The sequence below is a fragment of the Pristiophorus japonicus genome, unplaced genomic scaffold (assembly GCF_044704955.1).
Source record: "Pristiophorus japonicus isolate sPriJap1 unplaced genomic scaffold, sPriJap1.hap1 HAP1_SCAFFOLD_1406, whole genome shotgun sequence".
Classification (NCBI taxonomy): domain Eukaryota; kingdom Metazoa; phylum Chordata; class Chondrichthyes; family Pristiophoridae; genus Pristiophorus; species Pristiophorus japonicus.
The window spans coordinates 35970-56836 of record NW_027251078.1 but is presented as its reverse complement, the minus strand read 5'-3'; the positions used below and the strand labels follow the sequence as shown (position 1 = coordinate 56836).

Sequence of the window (20867 nt, the reverse complement as noted above, 5' to 3'; positions counted from 1 at the left end):
GGATGCTGGGAATGCTATGGGGCAATGACCTGTGGATGTCCGCAGCAAGCGAGGGGAGCTTGCCAAACGACCTTCGACCCCAGAGAAAAGGCAACAAGGGCCTGAGTGTTGAAACCACAACAGCAAATCGATGAATGTGGCTTGACTGAGAGCAAGGAGCGATCGGAGAGACTCCCGTGTTACTGGAAGTGGTGAAAATCCCGTCCAAATGTGGTGAGTTACAATTCAGTAGAAAGTACGAAGGAACGTCTCAATGCCCTTTACAGCCAGTGACGCCCTTTTGAAGTGTGGTCACTGTTACAACGCAGGGCCGACAATTTATGCACAGCAAGCTCCCACAAACAGCACTGCGCTAATGCCCGGAGAATCTGTATTATTCGTGATGTTTTTGCGTGGGGTTAAATATTAACCCCTGGACTGAGGGACTCGAGGAATATGTGGACAGTGCAGTTGGGGCAATTGAGGTCGAAGGTCAGCCGTGATCTTATTGAATGGGGCAGCAGGTTCGAGGGGCCGAATGGCCGACTCCTGCTCCTATTTCTTATGTTATGTAGGATTCCGCTGTTGTCCTTCGAAATAGCGGTGGTATCTTTCATATCCAGCTGAAAGACAGCACCTCCAGCAGTGCAGCACTCCCTCAGTACTGCCCCTCCGACAGTGCAGCACTCCCTCAGTACTGCCCCTCCGACAGTGCAGCACTCCCTCAGTACTGCCCCTCCGACAGTGCGGTGCTCCCTCAGTACTGTCCCTCCGACAGTGCGGCACTCCCTCAGTACTGTCCCTCCGACAATGCAGCGCTCCCTCAGTACTGCCCCTCCGACAGTGCGGCACTCCCTCAGTACTGTCCCTCCGACAGTGCGGCACTCCCTCAGTACTGCCCCTCCGACAGTACGGCGCTCCCTCAGTACTGCCCCTCCGACAGTGTGGTGCTCCCTCAGTACTGCCCCTCCGACAGTACGGCACTCCCTCAGTACTGCCCCTCCGACAGTGCGGCGCTCCCTCAGTACTGCCCCTCCGACAGTGCGGCACTCCCTCAGTACTGCCCCTCCGACAGTGCGGCACTCCCTCAGTACTGCTCCTCCGACAGTGCGGCACTCCCTCAGTACTGCCCCTCCGACAGTGCGGGGCTCCCTCAGTACTGCCCCTCCGACAGTGCGGCACTCCCTCAGTACTGCCCCTCCGACAGCACAGCCTCGAAGCTCTGACCACACTTGATCACCTCCCAAAGCAAGCGCTCCATACGGAACTCCTTCATGGCAAGCGAGCCCCAGGTGGGCAGAGGAAACGTTTCGAGGACACCCTCAAAGCCTCCTTGATAAAATGCAACATCCCCACCGACTGCTGGGATCCCTGGCCCGAGACCGCCCGAAGTGGAGGAAAATAACGAATTATAATTGAAATGGAGAAAGTTTGCAAAGTGCCGCAGTACAGCGGGACCTGGGGGTTACTTGTACATGAAACACAAAAGGATAGTACGCAGGTACAGCAAGTGATCAGGAAGGCCAATGGTATCTGGGCCTTTATTGCAAAGGGGATGGAGTATAAAAGCAGGGAAGTCTTGCTCCAGTTACACAGGGTATTGGTGAGGCCACACCTGGAGTACTGCGTGCACAGTTCTGGTCTCCGTATTTACGAAAGGATATACTTTGCTTTGGAGGCAGTTCAGAGAAGGTTCACTCGGTTGATTCCGGGGATGAGGGGGTTGACTTATGAGGAAAGGTTGAGGAGGTTGGGCCTCTACTCATTGGAATTCAGAAGAATGAGAGGTGATCTTATGGAAACGTATCAGATTATGAGGGGGTCGACAAGGTGGATGCAGAGAGGATGTTTCCCACTGATGGGGGAGACTAGAACTAGGGGGCATGGTCTTAGAATAAGGGGCCGCCCATTTAAAACTGAGATGAGGAGGAATTCCTTCTCTCAGAGGGTTGTAAATCTGTGGAACTCGCTGCCTCAGAGAGCTGTGGGAGCCGGGACATTGAATATATTTAAAGTGGAGATAGACAGATTTTTGAGCGATAAGGGAGTGAAGGGTTATGGGGAGCGGGCGGGGAAGTGGAGCTGAGTCCATGATCGGATCAGCCCATGGTCGTATTAAATGGCGGAGCAGGCTCGAGGGGCCGAATGGCCGACTCCTGCTCCTATTTCTTATCGAAACACAGACAATAGGTTCAGGAGTCGGCCATTCGGCCCTTCGAGCCTGCACCACCATTCAATAAGATCATGGCTGATCATTCCCTCAGTACCCCTTTCCTGCTTTCTCTCCATACCCCGTGATCCCTTTAGCCGTAAGGGCCTTATCTAACTCCCTCTGGAATATATCCAATGAATTGGCCTCAACAACTCTCTGCGGCCGGGAATTCCACAGGTTCAACACTCTCTGGGTGAAGAAGTTTCTCCTCATCTCGGTCCTAAATGGCTTACCCCTTATCCTTAGACTGTGTCCCCTGGTTCTGGACTTCCCCAACATCGGGAACATTCTTCCTGCATCTAACCTGTCCAGTCCCGTCAGAATTTTAAACGTTTCTATAAGATCCACTCTCATCCTTCTAAACTCCAGTGAATACAGGCCCATTCGATCCAGTCTCTCCTCATATGTCAGTCCTGCCATCCCGGGAATCAGTCTGGTGAACCTTCGCTGCACTCCCTCAATAGCAAGAATGTCCTTCCTCAGATTAGGAGACCAAAACAGAACACAATACTCCAGGTGTGGCCTCACCAAGGCCCTGTACAACTGCAGTAAGACCTCCCTGCCCCTGTACTCAAATCCCCTCGCTATGAAGGCCAACATACCATTTGCCTTCACCGCCTGCTGTACCTGCATGGCCAACCTTCAATGACTGATGTACCATGACACCCAGGTCTCGTTGCATCTCCCCTTTTCCTAATCTGTCACCATTCAGATAATATTCTGCCTTCCTGTTTTTGCCCCCAAAATGGATAACCTCACATTTATCCACATTATACTGCATCTGCCATGCTTTTGCCCACTCACCTAACCTGTCCAAGTCACCCTGCAGCCTCTTAGCATCCCCCTCACAGCTCACACCGCCACCCAGCTTAGTGTCATCTGTAAACTTGGAGATATTACACTCAATTCCTTCATCTAAATCATTGATGTATATTGTAAATAGCTGGGGTCCCAGCACTGAGCCCTGCGCACCCCACTAGTCACTGCCTGCCATTCTGAAAAGGACCCGTTTATCCCGACTCTCTGCTTCCTGTCTGCCAACCAATTCTCTATCCACGTCAGTACATTACCCCCAATACCATTTGATTTTATTTTGCACACCAATCTCTTGTGTGGGACCGTGTCAAAGGCCTTTAGAAAGTCCAAATACACCACATCTACTGGTTCTCCCTTGTCCACCCTACCAGTTACATCCTCAAAAAATTCTAGAAGATTTGTCAAGCATGATTTCCCTTTCATAAATCCATGCTGACTTGGACCGATCCTGTCACTGCTTTCCAAATGTGCTGCTATTTCATCTTTAATAATTGATTCCAACATTTCCCCACTACTGATGTCAGACTAACCGGTCTATAATTACCCGTTTTCTCTCTCCCTCCTTTTTTAAAAAGTGGTGTTACATTAGCTACCCTCCTGTCCATAGGGACTGATCCAGAGTCGATAGACTGTTGGAAAATGATCACCAATGCATCCACTATTTCTAGGGCCACTTCCTTAAGTACTCTGGGATGCAGACTATCGGGCCCCGGGGATTTATCAGCCTTCAATCTCATCAATTTCCCTAACACATTTTCCCGCCGAATAAGGATTTCTTTCAGTTCCTCTTTCTCACTAGACCCTCGGTCCCCTCGTATTTCTGGAAGGTTATTTGTGTCTTCCTTCGTGAAGACAGAACCAAAGTATTTGTTCAACTGGTCTGCCATTTCTTTGTTCCCCGTTATACATTCACCTGAATCCGATTGCAAGGGACCTATGTTTGTCTTCACTAATCTTTTTCTCTTCACATATCTATAGAAGCTTTTGCAGTCAGTTTTTATGTTCCCAGCAAGCTTCCTCTCGTACTCTATTTCCTCCCTCCTAATTAAACCCCTTGTCCTCCTCTGCTCAATTCTAAATTTCTCCCAGTCCTCAGGTTTGCTGCTTTTTCTGGTCAATTTATATGCCTCTTCCTTGGATTTAACACAATCCTTAATTTCCCTTGTTAGCCACGGTTGAGCCACCTTCCCCGGTTTATTTTTACTCCAGACAGGGATGTACAATTGTTGAAGTTCATCCATGTGATCTTTAAATATTTGCCATTGCCTATCCACCGTCAACCCTTTAAGTATCATTTGCCAGTCTATTCTAGCCAATTCACGCCTCATACCATCGAAGTTACCTTTCCTTAAGTTCAGGACTCTAGCCTCTGAATTAACTGTGTCACTCTCCATCTTAATAAAGAATTCTACCATATTATGGTCACTCTTCCCCAAGGGGCCTCGCACAACAAGATTGCTAATTAGTCCTTTCTCATTACACATCACCCAGTCTAGGATGGCCAGCTCGCTGGTTGGTTCCTCGACATATTGGTCTCGAAAACCATCCCTAATACACTCCAGGAAATCCTCCTCCACCGTATTGCTACCAGTTTGGTTAGTCCAATCAATATGTAGATTAAAGTCGCCCATGATAACGGCTGTACCTTTATTGCACGCATCCCTAATTTCTTGTTTGATGCTGTCCCCAACCTCACTACTACTGTTTGGTGGTCTGTACACAACTCCCACTAGCGTTTTCTGCCCCTTTGGTGTTCCGTAACTCCACCCATACCGATTCCACATCATCCAGGCTAATGTCCCTCCTTACTATTGCGTTAATTTCCTCTTTAACCAGCAACGCCACCCCACCTCCTTTTCGTTTCTGTCTATCCTTCCTGAATGTTGAATACCCTGGATGTTGAGTTCCCAGCCTTGGTCACCCTGGAGCCATGTCTTCGTGATGCCAATTACATCATATCCGTTACTTGCTGCCTGCGCAGTTAATTCATCCACCTTATTCCAAATACTCCTCGCATTGAGACACAGGGCCTTCAGGCTTATCTTTTTAACACACTTTGCCCCTTTAGAATTTGTTGTAATGTGGCCCTTTTTGATTGTATGTGTGTGTCTCTCTCTCTCTGGTCCACTAGGTTGTCCCTATTCCTGCTGTTGCTGCCTCCAGCCTCTAGCACCATCTCCCTGCGGGATTTGCAAGGCCGGTTTGCGACCCCGGATTACCCCCAAGGATACCCCAATGACATGTCCCAGACCTGGGAGATCAAGGTCCCCAGTGGCTATGGGATCCAGCTCTCCTTCACTTACATTGACATCGAGCCGTCTGCTAACTGTGCCTACGACAATGTTCAGGTAAGTCCTTTCTGTCGGAGGACACCTGGTCGCTTCCACCATAACTCATGTGGAGGTACCTGACACTGGCCTTTCTTCCTTCAGCTAATGCAGCTTCTCTGTACGTGTCTCCTGTTTACGTCGCTTCACTCTCAATGTACCTCACTCGATACACGCAACAATAATCTGTTCCACTCCGAGTTTGTCTCTCGACCTGTTTCGCTATCTATCACTGTCTCTCTATCACTGTCTGTCGGTCTGTCTGTCTATCTGTCTCTCTCTATAAATCTCTGTTTATCTGTCTCTTTATCTCCATATCACTATCTATCTCCATAAATGTCTGTCTCTCTGTCTAGCTCTTTGTCTCTCTGTCTATCTCTCTCTATCAATGTAAACGTCTGTCGAGCTATCTCTATCTCTATCGTTATAAATATATGTCTGTCTGTCTGTCTAGGGGAGGTGCAGCGAGACCTGGGGGTCATGGTACATCAGTCATTGAAGGTTGGCCATGCAGGTACAGCAGGCGGTGAAGAAGGCAAATGGTATGTTGGCCTTCATAGTGAGAGGATTTGAGTACAGGGGCCAGGGAGGTGTTGCTACAGTTGTACAGGGCCTTGGTGAGGTCTCACCTGGAGTATTGTGTACAGTTTTGGTCTCCTAACCTGAGGAAGGACATTCTTGCTATTGAGGGAGTGCAGCGAAGGTTCACCAGACTGATTCCCGGGATGGTGGGACTGACATATGAGGAGAGACTGGATCGACTGGGCTTGTATTCACTGGAGTTTAGAAGGATGAGAAGGGATCTGATAGAAACGTATAAAATTCTGACGGGACTGGACAGGTTAGATGCGGGAAGAATGTTCCCGATGTTGGGGAAGTCCAGAACCAGGGGTCACAGTCTGAGGATAAGGGGTAAGCCATTTAGGACCGAGATGAGGAGAAACTTCTTCACTCAGAGAGTGGTGAACCTGTGGAATTCCCTGCCGCAGAGAGTTGTTGGGGCCAGTTCATTGGATATATTCCAGAGGGAGTTAGATGTGGCCCTTACGGCTAAAGGGATCAAGGGGTATGGAGAGAAAGCAGGAAAGGGGTACTGAGGGAATGATCAGCCATGATCTTATGGAATGGTGGTGCAGGCTCGAAGGGCCGAATGGCCCACTCCTGAACCTATTGTCTGTGTTTCAATGGCTGGCTCTTTGTCTGTCTGTCTGTCTCTCTCTCTATAAATCTATCTTTCTATAAATCTCCTGTCTGTCTGTCTGTCTGTTGAAACATGACTGAAAGAGGGGCAGGTATGGCAGCTCAACATTACTGGTTACAGGGTTTTCAGAGGGGATGGGGCTGATCGCAGTATCGATTAACTAAATAACTACAGTGGTGCGGAGGGCTGGTATGTCAGAAGGATCATCGAATGAGGCCAGATGGGTTGAACTAAACAACAAAAAAAGGGGCGATCACAATGCTGGGAGTGGACTATCGAACAACCCCTCCCACCTCACCCAAAAACAGTCAGTGGGAGATAGAAGAGCAAATGAGTAAGCACATTTATCTCTCTCTCTCTCTCTCTCTCTCTGTATCGGTCAGTATCTTTCTCTCTCTCGCTCTCTCACTCGCTCTCGCTCTATCTCTCACTCTCTCTCTCGGTATCTTTTTGTATCTCTGACTATCTCTCTGTATCTATCTTTCTGGATCTATCCCTCTCAATCTCTCGTTGTCTCTCTCTCACTAGCTCACCCTCCCTGTATCTCCCTCTCCCTGTATCTCTCTCCCTGTACCTCTCACTCCCTGTATCTCTCTCTCCCTGTATCTCCCTCTCCCTGTATCTCTCTCTCTCCCTGTTTCTCTCCCTCTCCCTGTATCTCTCTGTATCTCTCTCTCCCTGTATCTCTCTCTCCCTGTATCTCTCTCTCCCTGTATCTCTCGCTCCCTGCATCTCTCTCTCCCTGTATCTCTCTCTCCCTGTATCTCCCTCTCCCTGTATCTCTCTCTCTCTGTATCTCTCTCTCCCTGTATCTCTCTCTCCCTGTATCTCTCGCTCCCTGTATCTCTCTCTCCCTGTATCTCTCTCTCCCTGTATCTCTCGCTCCCTGTATCTCTCTCTCCCTGTATCTCTCTCTCCCTGTATCTCTCTCTCCCTGTATCTCTCTCTCCCTGTATCTCTCTCTCCCTGTATCTCTCTCTCCCTGTATCTCTCGCTCCCTGTATCACTCTCTCCCTGTGTCTCTCTCTCCCTGTATCTCTCTCTCCCTGTATCACTCTCTCCCTGTATCTCTCTCTCCCTGTATCTCTCTCTCCCTGTATCTCTCTCTCCCTGTATCTCTCTCTGCCTGTATCTCTCTCTCCCTGTATCTCTCTCTCCCTGTATCTCTCTCTCTCTGTATCTCTCTCCCTGTATCTCTCTCTCCCTGTATCTCTCTCTCCCTGTATCTCTCTCTCCCTGTATCTCTCTCTCCCTGTATCTCTCTCTCCCTGTATCTCTCTCTCCCTGTATCTCTCTCTCCCTGTATCTCTCTCTGCCTGTATCTCTCTCTCCCTGTATCTCTCTCTCCCTGTATCTCTCTCCCTGTATCTCTCTCTCCCTGTATCTCTCTCTCCCTGTATCTCTCTCTCCCTGTATCTCTCTCTCCCTGTATCTCTCTCTCCCTGTATCTCTCTCCCTGTATCTCTCTCTCCCTGTATCTCTCTCTCCCTGTATCTCTCTCTCCCTGTATCTCTCTCTCCCTGTATCTCTCTCTCCCTGTATCTCTCTCCCTGTATCTCTCTCTCCCTGTATCTCTCTCTCCCTGTATCTCTCTCTCCCTGTATCTCTCTCTCCCTGTATCTCTCTCTGCCTGTATCTCTCTCTCCCTGTATCTCTCTCTCCCTGTATCTCTCTCTCCCTGTATCTCTCTCTCCCTGTATCTCTCTCTGCCTGTATCTCTCTCTCCCTGTATCTCTCTCTCCCTGTATCTCTCTCCCTGTATCTCTCTCTCCCTGTATCTCTCTCTCCCTGTATCTCTCTCTCCCTGTATCTCTCTCCCTGTATCTCTCTCTCCCTGTATCTCTCTCTCACTGTATCTCTCTCTGCCTGTATTTCTCTCTCCCTGTATCTCTCTCTCCCTGTATCTCTCTCCCTGTATCTCTCTCTCCCTGTATCTCTCTCTCCCTGTATCTCTCTCTCCCTGTATCTCTCTCTCCCTGTATCTCTCTCTCCCTGTATCTCTCTCCCTGTATCTCTCTCTCCCTGTATCTCTCTCTCCCTGTATCCCTCTCTGCCTGTATCTCTCTCTCCCTGTATCTCTCTCTCCCTGTATCTCTCTCCCTGTATCTCTCTCTCCCTGTATCTCTCTCTCCCTGTATCTCTCTCTCCCTGTATCTCTCTCTCCCTGTATCTCTCTCCCTGTATCTCTCTCTCCCTGTATCTCTCTCTCTGTATCTCTCTCTCTCCCTGTATCTCTCTCTCCCTGTATCTCTCTCTACATGTATTTCTCTCGCCCTGTATCTCTCTCTCCCTGTATCTCTCTCGCCCTGTATCTCTCTCTCCCTGTATCTCTCTCCCCTGTATCTCTCTCTCCCTGTATCTCTCTCTCCCTGTATCTCTCTCTCCCTGTATCTCTCTCCCCCTGTATCTCTCTCTCTCTGTATCTCTCTCTCCCTGTATCTCTCTCTCTCTGTATCTCTCTCTCCCTGTATCTCTCTCTGTATCTCTCTCTCCCTGTATCTCTCTCTCCCTGTATCTCTCTCTCCCTGTATCTCTCTCCCTGTATCTCTCTCTCCCTGTATCTCTCTCCCCCTGTATCTCTCTCTCCCTGTATCTCTCTCTCCCTGTATCTCTCTCTCCCTGTATCTCTCTCTCCCTGTATCTCTCTCCCTGTATCTCTCGCTCCCTGTATCTCCCCCCCCTGTATCTCTCTCTCCCTGTATCTCTCTCTCCCTGTATCTCTCTCTCCCTGTATCTCTCTCCCCCTGTATCTCTCTCTCCCTGTATCTCTCTCTCTCTGTATCTCTCTCTCCCTGTATCTCTCTCTCCCTGTATCTCTCTCTCCCTGTATCTCTCTCCCCCTGTATCTCTCTCTCCCTGCATCTCTCACTATCTATCTCTTTATCTCGGACTCTCCATTGATTGTCATCCTCTGCCTGTGCCGGCTGATGTATCTGAAGAGTCACCAATAATGTTGCACTGTTCTTTCCCCCTCGGAACTGCCTCCCAGATCCAAGCTGATGAAGCCCTGTACCCACCAAGCTGTGGCAGCTGGACCGGAGACTGGAAAAAATTCCACTTTCCCCGGGAATACCACACCTCAGGAAACTGGATGCGGGTGACCTTTCGGTCGGATTTCTCCAACGAGGAGCGTTACACTGGATTCTCTGCCTATTACACGGCGGTCGGTGAGAGTTACAGCAAACCCGCACGGAATGCAGGGCGCAGGAAGAGACCATTGGGTCCCAGCGCTCCGAGCCGGGGCTTATGCTCCACACCAGTCCCCTCCCACCCCTCTCCATCTCACCCCATCACCATTCCTTTCCATCCCTTTCTCCCTCCTGCGTTTATCCAGCTGCCCCCACAAATGTATCTCTGCGACTGGCTCACCCAGTCCCTGAGGGAGCGAGCCCCACATTCTCACCACTCTCTGGAGTGAAGACCCTTCTCCCGAATCCCCCCGTGGGATATATGAGCGGCGACCTTATATCCATGTCCCCTTCGTGTTGGACGCTCCCACAAGACATTGCTCAACATTGGACGTATGATAGGAACATGGAGACAAGGAAAACAGGAGCAGGAGTCGGCCATTCGGCCCCTCGAGCCTGCTCCGCCATTCAATATGATCATGGTCCTCTATCTCAACACCATATTCCCGCTTTCTCCCCAGGCCCCGTGAGGCCTTTGGTGTCGATCTCCCTCTTAAATATATTCAGTGACTTGGCCTTCTGTGGGAGAGCATCCCGCAGGTCCACCACCCTCTGAGTGAAGACATTTCTCCTCATCTCGCTCCGGAATTTCCTACCCCGTATCCTGAGACTGTGTGAGCCCTTGTTCTCGACTTCCCAGCCCCCGGGGAAACACCCTCCCCACATCCAGTCTGTCCAACCCCGTCAGAATGTTATACCTTTCAGTGAGATCCCCTCTCTCTCGTTCTTCAACACTCCAGTGAACACAGGCCCAGTCGACCCAATCTCTCCTCGTACCACAGTCCCACCCTCCCAGGAATCAGTCCGGTGAACCTTCGCTGCACTCCCTCTGTGGCAAGTGTATCCTTCCTGGGGTAAGGAGACCAGAACTGCTCACAGTTCAATGATCCCGAGTGAATTTATTAGCCGAGGCATAGAACACAAGAGCAGGGAGGTTATGCTTGAACTGTATAAAACACTGGTTAGGTCACAGCTGGAGTACTGCGTGCAGTTCTGCTCACCGCACTACAGCTGGGATGTGTTTGCACTGGAGAGGGTACAGAGGAGATTTACCAGGATGTTGCACTGGAGAGGTTACAGAGGAGATTTACCAGGATGTTGCACTGGAGAGGGTACAGAGGAGATTTACCAGGATGTTGCACTGGAGAGGGTACAGAGGAGATTTACCAGGATGTTGCACTGGAGAGGGTACAGAGGAGATTTACCAGGATGTTGCACTGGAGAGGGTACAGAGGAGATTTACCAGGATGTTGCACTGGAGAGGGTACAGAGGAGATTTACCAGGATGTTGCACTGGAGAGGGTACAGAGGAGATTTACCAGGATGTTGCACTAGAGAGTGTACAGAGGAGATTTACCAGGATGTTGCACTGGAGAGGGTACAGAGGAGATTTACCAGGATGTTGCACTGGAGAGGGTACAGAGGAGATTTACCAGGATGTTGCACTGGAGAGGGTGCAGAGGAGATTTACCAGGATGTTGCACTGGAGAGGGTGCAGAGGAGATTTACCAGGATGTTGCACTGGAGAGGGTACAGAGGAGATTTACCAGGATGTTGCACTGGAGAGGGTACAGAGGAGATTTACCAGGATGTTGCACTGGAGAGGGTACAGAGGAGATTTACCAGGATGTTGCACTGGAGAGGGTACAGAGGAGATTTACCAGGATGTTGCACTGGAGAGGGTACAGAGGAGATTTACCAGGATGTTGCCGGGACTGGAGAATTTTAGCGATGAGGAAAGATTGGATAGACTGGGGTTGTTTGCTTTGGAACAGAGGAGGCTGAGGGGAGACCTGATTGAGGTGTATAAAATGATGAGGGGCCTGGATCGAGTGGATAGGACGGATCTGTGTCCCTTGGCAGAGGGGTCAACAACCAGGGGGCCGTGGATTGAAAGTAATTGGGGGCGGGGGAGGTTTAGAGAGGGCTTGAGGGGAAATGTCTTCGCCCAGAGGGGGGTGAGGGTCTGGGGCAGGGTCTGGGGTGGAACTCACGGCCTGAAAGGACGGGAGAGGCAGAAAACCCTCACCACAGCAGGCAGTGCACCTTGAAGTGCCGTGACCTACGGAGCGAGGGAGCGAGAGCGGGATAGTGGGATGAGGCCGGGTTGGACACGATGGGCCCAAATGGCCTCCTTCCTTTGCTGTACATTTCTCTGGTTCCCTGATTCTGTCTCCCTTTCATTGTAGATGTGAATGAATGCGAAGAATCCAATCCGTGCAGCCATTTCTGCAACAACCACATTGGAGGCTTTCTCTGCACTTGTCGTCCTGGCTACGTCCTGCAGGAAAACCAACGATTGTGTGGAGGTAAGTCTCACCCTGTCCAGTCCCCGACCTTCCGCTGTTAGTATCCTCGCTACAATGGAAAATAAACCCTCGCATTCACATGGCGCCTGTCACAATATCGCCAAATCCCACTGCGCTTTACACAACAATGAAGTACTTTATTAAAACGCGGTCAACTGTTGTCAATTCAGCCGTGTCTCAGCGGGCAGGACACTCGCCTCGGAGTCAGGAGGCTGTGGGTTCAGTTCCCACTCCCAGGGACACTCGCCTCGGAGTCAGGAGGTTGTGGGTTCAGTTCCCACCCCCCGGGACACTCGCCTCGGAGTCAGGAGGTTGTGGGTTCAGTTCCCACTCCCAGGGACACTCGCCTCGGAGTCAGGAGGTTGTGGGTTCAGTTCCCACTCCCAGGGACACTCGCCTCGGAGTCAGGAGGTTGTGGGTTCAGTTCCCACCCCCAGGGACACTCGCCTCGGAGTCAGGAGGTTGTGGGTTCAGTTCCCACCCCCAGGGACACTCGCCTCGGAGTCAGGAGGTTGTGGGTTCAGTTCCCACCCCCAGGGACACTCGCCTCGGAGTCAGGAGGTTGTGGGTTCAGTTCCCACTCCCAGGGACACTCGCCTCGGAGTCAGGAGGTTGTGGGTTCAGTTCCCACTCCCAGGGACACTCGCCTCGGAGTCAGGAGGTTGTGGGTTCAGTTCCCACCCCCAGGGACACTTGCCTCGGAGTCAGGAGGTTGTGGGTTCAGTTCCCACTCCCAGGGACACTCACCTTGGAGTCAGGAGGTTGTGGGTTCAGTTCCCACCCCCAGGGACACTCGCCTCGGAGTCAGGAGGTTGTGGGTTCAGTTCCCACCCCCAGGGACACTCGCCTCGGAGTCAGGAGGTTGTGGGTTCAGTTCCCACTCCCAGGGACACTCGCCTCGGAGTCAGGAGGTTGTGGGTTCAGTTCCCACCCCCCGGGACACTCGCCTCGGTGTCAGGAGGTTGTGGGTTCAGTTCCCACTCCCAGGGACACTCGCCTCGGAGTCAGGAGGTTGTGGGTTCAGTTCCCACTCCCAGGGACACTCGCCTCGGAGTCAGGAGGTTGTGGGTTCAGTTCCCACCCCCAGGGACACTCGCCTCGGAGTCAGGAGGTTGTGGGTTCAGTTCCCACTCCCAGGGACACTCGCCTCGGAGTCAGGAGGTTGTGGGTTCAGTTCCCACTCCCAGGGACACTCGCCTCGGAGTCAGGAGGTTGTGGGTTCAGTTCCCACTCCCAGGGACACTCGCCTCGGAGTCAGGAGGTTGTGGGTTCAGTTCCCACTCCCCGGGACACTTGCCTCGGAGTCAGGAGGTTGTGGGTTCAGTTCCCACTTCCCGGGACACTCGCCTCGGAGTCAGGAGGTTGTGGGTTCAGTTCCCACCCCCCGGGACACTCGCCTCGGAGTCAGGAGGTTGTGGGTTCAGTTCCCACTCCCAGGGACACTCGCCTCGGAGTCAGGAGGTTGTGGGTTCAGTTCCCACCCCCAGGGACACTCGCCTCGGAGTCAGGAGGTTGTGGGTTCAGTTCCCACTCCCAGGGACACTCGCCTCGGAGTCAGGAGGTTGTGGGTTCAGTTCCCACTCCCAGGGACACTCGCCTCGGAGTCAGGAGGTTGTGGGTTCAGTTCCCACTCCCAGGGACACTCGCCTCGGAGTCAGGAGGTTGTGGGTTCAGTTCCCACCCCCAGGGACACTCGCCTCGGAGTCAGGAGGTTGTGGGTTCAGTTTCCACTCCCAGGGACACTCGCCTCGGAGTCAGGGGGTTGTGGGTTTAGTTCCCACTCCCAGGGACACTCGCCTCGGAGTCAGGAGGTTGTGGGTTCAGTTCCCACTCCCAGGGACACTCGCCTCGGAGTCAGGAGGTTGTGGGTTCAGTTCCCACCCCCAGGGACACTCGCCTCGGAGTCAGGAGGTTGTGGGTTCAGTTCCCACTCCCAGGGACACTCGCCTCGGAGTCAGGAGGTTGTGGGTTCAGTTCCCACTCCCAGGGACACTCGCCTCGGAGTCAGGAGGTTGTGGGTTCAGTTCCCACTCCCAGGGACACTCGCCTCGGAGTCAGGAGGTTGTGGGTTCAGTTCCCACTCCCAGGGACACTCGCCTCGGAGTCAGGAGGTTGTGGGTTCAGTTCCCACCCCCCGGGACACTCGCCTCGGAGTCAGGAGGTTGTGGGTTCAGTTCCCACTCCCAGGGACACTCGCCTCGGAGTCAGGAGGTTGTGGGTTCAGTTCCCACTCCCAGGGACACTCGCCTCGGAGTCAGGAGGTTGTGGGTTCAGTTCCCACTCCCAGGGACACTCGCCTCGGAGTCAGGAGGTTGTGGGTTCAGTTCCCACTCCCAGGGACACTCGCCTCGGAGTCAGGAGGTTGTGGGTTCAGTTCCCACTCCCAGGGACACTCGCCTCGGAGTCAGGAGGTTGTGGGTTCTGTTCCCACCCCCCGGGACACTCGCCTCGGAGTCAGGAGGTTGTGGGTTCAGTTCCCACTCCCAGGGACACTCGCCTCGGAGTCAGGAGGTGGTGGGTTCAGTTCCCACCCCCCGGGACACTCGCCTCGGAGTCAGGAGGTTGTGGGTTCAGTTCCCACTCCCAGGGACACTCGCCTCGGAGTCAGGAGGTTGTGGGTTCAGTTCCCACCCCCAGGGACACTCGCCTCGGAGTCAGGAGGTTGTGGGTTCAGTTCCCACTCCCAGGGACACTCGCCTCGGAGTCAGGAGGTTGTGGGTTCAGTTCCCACTCCCAGGGACACTCGCCTCGGAGTCAGGAGGTTGTGGGTTCAGTTCCCACTCCCAGGGACACTCGCCTCGGAGTCAGGAGGTTGTGGGTTCAGTTCCCACCCCCCAGGGACACTCGCCTCGGACTCAGGAGGTTGTGGGTTCAGTTCCCACCCCCCGGGACACTCGCCTCGGAGTCAGGAGGTTGTGGGTTCAGTTCCCACTCCCAGGGACACTCGCCTCGGAGTCAGGAGGTTGTGGGTTCAGTTCCCACTCCCAGGGACACTCGCCTCGGAGTCAGGAGGTTGTGGGTTCAGTTCCCACTCCCAGGGACACTCGCCTCGGAGTCAGGAGGTTGTGGGTTCAGTTCCCACTCCCAGGGACACTCGCCTCGGAGTCAGGAGGTTATGGGCTCAGTTCCCACTCCCAGGGACACTCGCCTCGGAGTCAGGAGGTTGTGGGTTCAGTTCCCACTCCCAGGGACACTCGCCTCGGAGTCAGGAGGTTGTGTGTTCAGTTCCCACTCCCAGGGACACTCGCCTCGGAGTCAGGAGGTTGTGGGTTCAGTTCCCACTCCCAGGGACACTCGCCTCGGAGTCAGGAGGTTGTGGGTTCAGTTCCCACCCCCCGGGACACTCTCCTCGGAGTCAGGAGGTTGTGGGTTCAGTTCCCACCCCCCGGGACACTCGCCTCGGAGTCAGGAGGTTGTGGGTTCAGTTCCCACTCCCAGGGACACTCGCCTCGGAGTCAGGAGGTTGTGGGTTCAGTTCCCACTCCCAGGGACACTCGCCTCGGAGTCAGGAGGCTGTGGGTTCAGTTCCCACTCCCAGGGACACTCGCCTCGGAGTCAGGAGGTTGTGGGTTCAGTTCCCACCCCCAGCGACACTCGCCTCGGAGTCAGGAGGTTGTGGGTTCAGTTCCCACTCCCAGGGACACTCGCCTCGGAGTCAGAAGTTTGTGGGTTCAGTTCCCACCCCCAGGGACACTCGCCTCGGAGTCAGGAGGTTGTGGGTTCAGTTCCCACCCCCAGGGACACTCTCCTCGGAGTCAGGAGGTTGTGGGTTCAGTTCCCACCCCCAGGGACACTCTCCTCGGAGTCAGGAGGTTGTGGGTTCAGTTCCCACCCCCAGGGACACTCTCCTCGGAGTCAGGAGGTTGTGGGTTCAGTTCCCACTCCCAGGGACACTCGCCTCGGAGTCAGGAGGTTGTGGGTTCAGTTCCCACCCCCCGGGACACTCGCCTCGGAGTCAGGAGGTTGTGGGTTCAGTTCCCACTCCCAGGGACACTCGCCTCGGAGTCAGGAGGTTGTGGGTTCAGTTCCCACTCCCAGGGACACTCGCCTCGGAGTCAGGAGGTTGTGGGTTCAGTTCCCACTCCCAGGGACACTCGCCTCGGAGTCAGGAGGTTGTGGGTTCAGTTCCCACTCCCAGGGACACTTGCCCCGGAGTCAGGAGGTTGTGGGTTCAGTTCCCACTCCCAGGGACACTCGCCTCGGAGTCAGGAGGTTGTGGGTTCAGTTCCCACTCCCAGGGACACTCGCCTCGGAGTCAGGAGGTTGTGGGTTCAGTTCCCACTCCCAGGGACACTCGCCTCGGAGTCAGGAGGTTGTGGGTTCAGTTCCCACTCCCAGGGACACTCGCCTCGGAGTCAGGAGGTTGTGGGTTCAGTTCCCACCCCCCGGGACACTCGCCTCGGAGTCAGGAGGTTGTGGGTTCAGTTCCCACCCCCAGGGACACTCGCCTCGGAGTCAGGAGGTTGTGGGTTCAGTTCCCACTCCCAGGGACACTCTCCTCGGAGTCAGGAGGTTGTGGGTTCAGTTCCCACACCCAGGGACACTCGCCTCGGAGTCAGGAGGTTGTGGGTTCAGTTCCCACCCCCCGGGACACTCGCCTCGGAGTCAGGAGGTTGTGGGTTCAGTTCCCACCCCCCGGGACACTCGCCTCGGAGTCAGGAGGTTGTGGGTTCAGTTCCCACTCCCAGGGACACTCGCCTCGGAGTCAGGAGGTTGTGGGTTCAGTTCCCACTCCCAGGGACACTCGCCTCGGAGTCAGGAGGTTGTGGGTTCAGTTCCCACTCCCAGGGACACTCGCCTCGGAGTCAGGAGGTTGTGGGTTCTGTTCCCACCCCCCGGGACACTCGCCTCGGAGTCAGGAGGTTGTGGGTTCAGTTCCCACTCCCAGGGACACTCGCCTCGGAGTCAGGAGGTGGTGGGTTCAGTTCCCACCCCCCGGGACACTCGCCTCGGAGTCAGGAGGTTGTGGGTTCAGTTCCCACTCCCAGGGACACTCGCCTCGGAGTCAGGAGGTTGTGGGTTCAGTTCCCACCCCCCAGGGACACTCGCCTCGGACTCAGGAGGTTGTGGGTTCAGTTCCCACCCCCCGGGACACTCGCCTCGGAGTCAGGAGGTTGTGGGTTCAGTTCCCACTCCCAGGGACACTCGCCTCGGAGTCAGGAGGTTGTGGGTTCAGTTCCCACTCCCAGGGACACTCGCCTCGGAGTCAGGAGGTTGTGGGTTCAGTTCCCACTCCCAGGGACACTCGCCTCGGAGTCAGGAGGTTGTGGGCTCAGTTCCCACTCCCAGGGACACTCGCCTCGGAGTCAGGAGGTTGTGTGTTCAGTTCCCACTCCCAGGGACACTCGCCTCGGAGTCAGGAGGTTGTGGGTTCAGTTCCCACTCCCAGGGACACTCGCCTCGGAGTCAGGAGGTTGTGGGTTCAGTTCCCACCCCCCGGGACACTCTCCTCGGAGTCAGGAGGTTGTGGGTTCAGTTCCCACCCCCCGGGACACTCGCCTCGGAGTCAGGAGGTTGTGGGTTCAGTTCCCACTCCCAGGGACACTCGCCTCGGAGTCAGGAGGTTGTGGGTTCAGTTCCCACTCCCAGGGACACTCGCCTCGGAGTCAGGAGGTTGTGGGTTCAGTTCCCACTCCCAGGGACACTCGCCTCGGAGTCAGGAGGTTGTGGGTTCAGTTCCCACCCCCAGGGACACTCGCCTCGGAGTCAGGAGGTTGTGGGTTCAGTTCCCACTCCCAGGGACACTCGCCTCGGAGTCAGGAGGTTGTGGGTTCAGTTCCCACCCCCCGGGACACTCGCCTCGGAGTCAGGAGGTTGTGGGTTCAGTTCCCACTCCCAGGGACACTCGCCTCGGAGTCAGGAGGTTGTGGGTTCAGTTCCCACCCCCCGGGACACTCGCCTCGGAGCCAGGAGGTTGTGGGTTCAGTTCCCACTCCCAGGGACACTCGCCTCGGAGTCAGGAGGTTGTGGGTTCAGTTCCAACCCCCAGGGACACTCGCCTCGGAGTCAGGAGGTTGTGGGTTCAGTTCCCACTCCCAGGGACACTCGCCTCGGAGTCAGGAGGTTGTGGGTTCGGTTCCCACCCCCAGGGACACTCGCCTCGGAGTCAGGAGGTTGTGGGTTCAGTTCCCACTCCCAGGGACACTCGCCTCGGAGTCAGGAGGTTGTGGGTTCAGTTCCCACTCCCAGGGACACTCGCCTCGGAGTCAGGAGGTTGTGGGTTCGGTTCCCACCCCCAGGGACACTCGCCTCGGAGTCAGGACGTTGTGGGTTCAGTTCCCACCCCCAGGGACACTCGCCTCGGAGTCAGGAGGTTGTGGGTTCAGTTCCCACCCCCAGGGACACTCGCCTCGGAGTCAGGAGGTTGTGGGTTCAGTTCCCACTCCCAGGGACACTCGCCTCGGAGTCAGGAGGTTGTGGGTTCAGTTCCCACCCCCAGGGACACTCGCCTCGGAGTCAGGAGGTTGTGGGTTCAGTTCCCACTCCCAGGGACACTCGCCTCGGAGTCAGGAGGTTGTGGGTTCAGTTCCCACCCCCAGGGACACTCGCCTCGGAGTCAGGAGGTTGTGGGTTCAGTTCCCACTCCCAGGGACACTCGCCTCGGAGTCAGGAGGTTGTGGGTTCAGTTCCCACTCCCCGGGACACTCGCCTCGGAGTCAGGAGGTTGTGGGTTCAGTTCCCACCCCCAGGGACACTCGCCTCGGAGTCAGGAGGTTGTGGGTTCAGTTCCCACTCCCCGGGACACTCGCCTCGGAGTCAGGAGGTTGTGGGTTCAGTTCCCACCCCCAGGGACACTCGCCTCGGAGTCAGGAGGTTGTGGGTTCAGTTCCCACCCCCAGGGACACTCGCCTCGGAGTCAGGAGGTTGTAGGTTCAGTTCCCACTCCCAGGGACACTCGCCTCGGAGTCAGGAGGTTGTGGGTTCAGTTCCCACCCCCAGGGACACTCGCCTCGGAGTCAGGAGGTTGTGGGTTCAGTTCCCACCCCCAGGGACACTCGCCTCGGAGTCAGGAGGTTGTGGGTTCAGTTCCCACCCCGACGGACACGAGCACGTAAATCCAGGCCGACACTCCCCAGTGCAGTACTGAGGGAGCCCCGCACTGTCGGAGGGACAGTACTGAGGGAGCCCCGCACTGTCGGAGGGACAGTACTGAGGGAGCGCCGCACTGTCGGAGGGGCAAACCCCTCTGCACCCTCTCCAGTGGCAACCACATCGCGGCGAGCGGGACTGCGTACGCAGTACTCCAGCTGTGGCCTAACCGGTGTTTTATCACCTTTGAGCATAACCCACACACCTCCCTCCCCGCTCTTGTATTCCACGCCTTGCCCGGTGAAAGGCAGGTGTTTCCAGCGCTGGCTGCTTTTACGTCTGTGGATTTCCGCTCCCAGTGAGATGCAGCGGAGAGATCTTCACTCGATTCAAGGGCCTCATCACCAGCCCCAACTACCCTGAGCACTACGCAGAGAATTCGAAGTGTCACTACACCATTCGCATCGAGCAGGGCTTTCAGATCATGCTCAATTTCACCAGCCATTTCAACATCGAACGAGACGCTTTCGGCCAATGTACGGCCGATGTCTTAAAGGTAGGGCCCCCTCAAAGGCACCGGCTCCATTAATAATCTCCACTTTGGCCAAAATAATCCAGAGACAGCTTCTGATTGAAATGGAGAAAGATTACAAAGTGCGGCAGTACAGCGGGACCTGGGGGTTACTTGTACAGGAAACACAAAAGGATAGTCTGCAGGTACAGCAAGTGATCAGGAAGGGCCAATGGTATCTGGGCCTTTATTGCGAAGGGGATGGAGTATAAAAGCAGGGAAGTCTTGCTCCAGTTACACAGGGTATTGGTGAGGCCACACCTGGAGTACTGCGTGTACAGTTCTGCTCTCTGTATTTACCAAAGGAGATACTTTGCTTTGGAGGCAGTTCAGAGAAGGTTCACTCGGTTGATTCTGGAGATGAGGGGGTTGACTTATGAGGAAAGGTTGAGGAGGTTGGGCCTCTACTCATTGTAGTTTAGCAGAATAGGAACAGGATGAGGCCCATTCAGCCCCTCGAGCCCGTTACACAGGAACAAGAGGAGGCCCATTCAGCCCCTTGAGTCTGTTACACAGGAACAGGAGGAGGCCCATTCAGCCCCTCGAGCCCGTTACACAGGAACAAGAGGAGGCCCATTCAGCCCCTTGAGTCTGTTACACAGGAACAGGAGGAGGCCCATTCAGCCCCTCGAGTCTGTTACACAGGAACAGGAGGAGGCCCATTCAGCCCCTCGAGCCTGTTACACAGGAACAGGGGGAGGCCCATTCAGCCCCTCGAGCCTGTTACACAGGAACAGGAGGAGGCCCATTCAGTCCCTCGAGCCTGTTACACAGGAACAGGAGGCCCATTCAGCCCCTCGAGCCTGTTACACAGGAACAGGAGGAGGCCCATTCAGCCCCTCGAACCTGTTACACAGGAACAGGAGGAGGCCCATTCAGCCCCTCGAGCCTGTTACATAGGAACAGGAGGAGGCCCATTCAGCCCCTCGAGCCTGTTACACAGGAACAGGAGGAGGCCCATTCAGCCCCTCGAACATGTTACACAGGAACAGCAGGAGGCCCATTCAGCCCCTCGAGCCTGTTACACAGGAACAGGAGGAGGCCCATTCAGCCCCTCGAGCCTGTTACACAGGAGGAGGCCATTCAGCCCCTCGAGCATGTTACACAGGAACAGCAGGAGGCCCATTCAGCCCCTCGAGCCTGTTACACAGGAACAGGAGGAGGCCCATTCAGCCCCTCGAGCCTGTTACACAGGAGGAGGCCATTCAGCCCCTCGAGCATGTTACACAGGAACA

General features: G+C 54.9%; 1 protein-coding gene across 1 annotated transcript in view; it reads left to right on the top strand.

Moving 5' to 3' along the window:
• The first annotated feature begins 203 nt into the window (after positions 1-203).
• Positions 204-20867, top strand: part of LOC139242643 (complement C1s subcomponent-like) — a 46397-nt gene continuing 25733 nt past the window's right edge. The window contains exons 1-5 of the mRNA XM_070870447.1: positions 204-213; positions 5139-5355; positions 9525-9702; positions 11913-12032; positions 19421-19617. Coding sequence (XP_070726548.1) covers positions 209-213; positions 5139-5355; positions 9525-9702; positions 11913-12032; positions 19421-19617 — 717 coding nt within the window. The 5' untranslated portion in view covers positions 204-208. The remainder of the gene's footprint in view (positions 214-5138; positions 5356-9524; positions 9703-11912; positions 12033-19420; positions 19618-20867) is intronic.